The sequence below is a fragment of the Oryza glaberrima genome, chromosome 4 (assembly GCF_000147395.1).
Source record: "Oryza glaberrima chromosome 4, OglaRS2, whole genome shotgun sequence".
In the NCBI taxonomy this organism is placed as follows: Eukaryota; Viridiplantae; Streptophyta; class Magnoliopsida; order Poales; family Poaceae; genus Oryza; species Oryza glaberrima.
In genome coordinates, this window is record NC_068329.1 from 10339813 (window position 1) to 10341503 (window position 1691).

Consider the following 1691-nt stretch of genomic DNA (forward strand, 5'->3'; position numbering starts at 1 on the left):
CACAGAGTCGACTGGTCAGACCACAGGCTGACCGGTCTGACCGCTCGCATAGCATCGGTCTGACCGGCCTCACCAGCCCGGTCTGACCAGACCCGACAAAACAGCAAACCCTGTTCATCACCTGAAAATCAATCATATCCAAAACAACTTCGCCAATAATCTCCAAATATCAAAACCAATAAACTCAGATGCCAATTGTTCATCACAGAATAATAATCAAACACACTTTGATTTTACAACTTCCTCCATCCCATATAAACCATGTAGGGATGAATCTTGACAAGTTCATAACTAGAAGTTGATTCTTTTCAAGACAGAGGGTGTAGCTCCTTGAAACCTTTCGCGCCATTTTAGAATATATGTCGCACTTTGGCAGACGCTCTTACCTCTTCAGTCTACCACCATCACTTGCAGATGTGTGGCCAATATGATGATCTGCCCACATTGCTATGTGGACATTGCAATTTTATACTCTATATTTGATTTTGTTGGCGCTGAGAGCAGCCTTGTCACTGCTATCCATGTGATTAGGGTTAATCATGCATTGTCCATGTTGGAGATCAAAGCCCGTCAATTAATTCCTGTAGCTTCTTGGTGATGTCAGTGATTCGGACTGTAGCTAAATCTAAAGAATCAAATTAAGACATATCGATTAAAACATTTCGGTGAATCACGATTAAAGCATTTCGGTCTCACACAAAACATACCGATTCAATTGATGAAAACTAACACATTCAGAAACAATCAAAGACAAAAATATAAAACATACACCGGCAAAATGTCCAGTGCAACATTATATTGATCCAACACCAGAAACATAAACATGAAAGCACTATGGCCTAAAACATAGAAAATCCACCAAATGTACACGTCGGGATCTAACTTCTTCCTCACTTGCGTCTCTGGATCAGACTTTTTCTATTTATCACATCTAATTAATTCTACAGAAACCTCACAGTTACTCAAATAAAACGTGAATCACTTACAACAGTTCACTCGGTTACTAAAACAATCAATTTGAGACATAAAGTTTCAACCTAATTTTAAGATCAGTTTCGCATGCAGAAGATCTTTCCAGTATATATAGCCACATCTCCCTAGTGTACTGTGTGAGAGCCCACAAGAAATCAACCATGTCGTCTTCTTTGCCCTGCCTCGCCGTCGCCGTCCTATCGCTGCTAGCTCTAGCTAATTCCAACCACCTGCCAGCCTCCGTCACCTCCGCCGCCGGCCGCGGCCGCTCCGCGATCCCGCGCGGCCACATCGCGGCCATGAAGTTCCTGTACGCGGTGAACGACGTGCGGCGGCAGGCCGGGGCGCCGCCGCTGGAGTGGAGCGGCGCGGCGGCGCGGCGCGCCAAGGAGCGCGCCACCTGGCTCCGTGGCCCAGGCGGGTGCGACCTGCAGGCGCAGAAGGGCAGGGACCCGGCGCCGGCCCACGGCGGCGCCGTGACCTACTTCCTCAGCGACGGTGGTGGCCGGGCCTCGCCGGAGGACGCGATCCGGGTCTGGGGGGACGAGCGGCGGTGGTACAACGCCGGCGCCAGGGCGTGCGCCGCCGGCAAGCAGTGCGGGGACTACGAGATCATGGTGCAGCCGGCGTCGAAGCAGCTCGGGTGCGCGGTCGCCGTGTGCGCGTCACGCAAGACAATCATGGTCTGCGAGTACTACGCTGGGCAGGCATTGATCTGA

General features: G+C 50.3%; 1 protein-coding gene across 1 annotated transcript; it reads left to right on the plus strand.

The window, feature by feature from the left end:
- Nucleotides 1-1133: 1133 nt before the first annotated feature.
- LOC127770755 (pathogenesis-related protein PRMS-like) lies at nucleotides 1134-1691 on the plus strand. The gene has a single exon (XM_052296563.1). It carries the CDS (start codon nucleotides 1134-1136, stop codon nucleotides 1689-1691), a length of 558 nt encoding a protein of 185 aa, XP_052152523.1.

What these genes read in the sequence shown, in the direction of transcription:
- LOC127770755 (XM_052296563.1), top strand. Translation starts at nt 1,134, where the DNA reads ATGTCGTCTTCTTTGCCCTGCCTCGCCGTCGCCGTCCTATCGCTGCTA.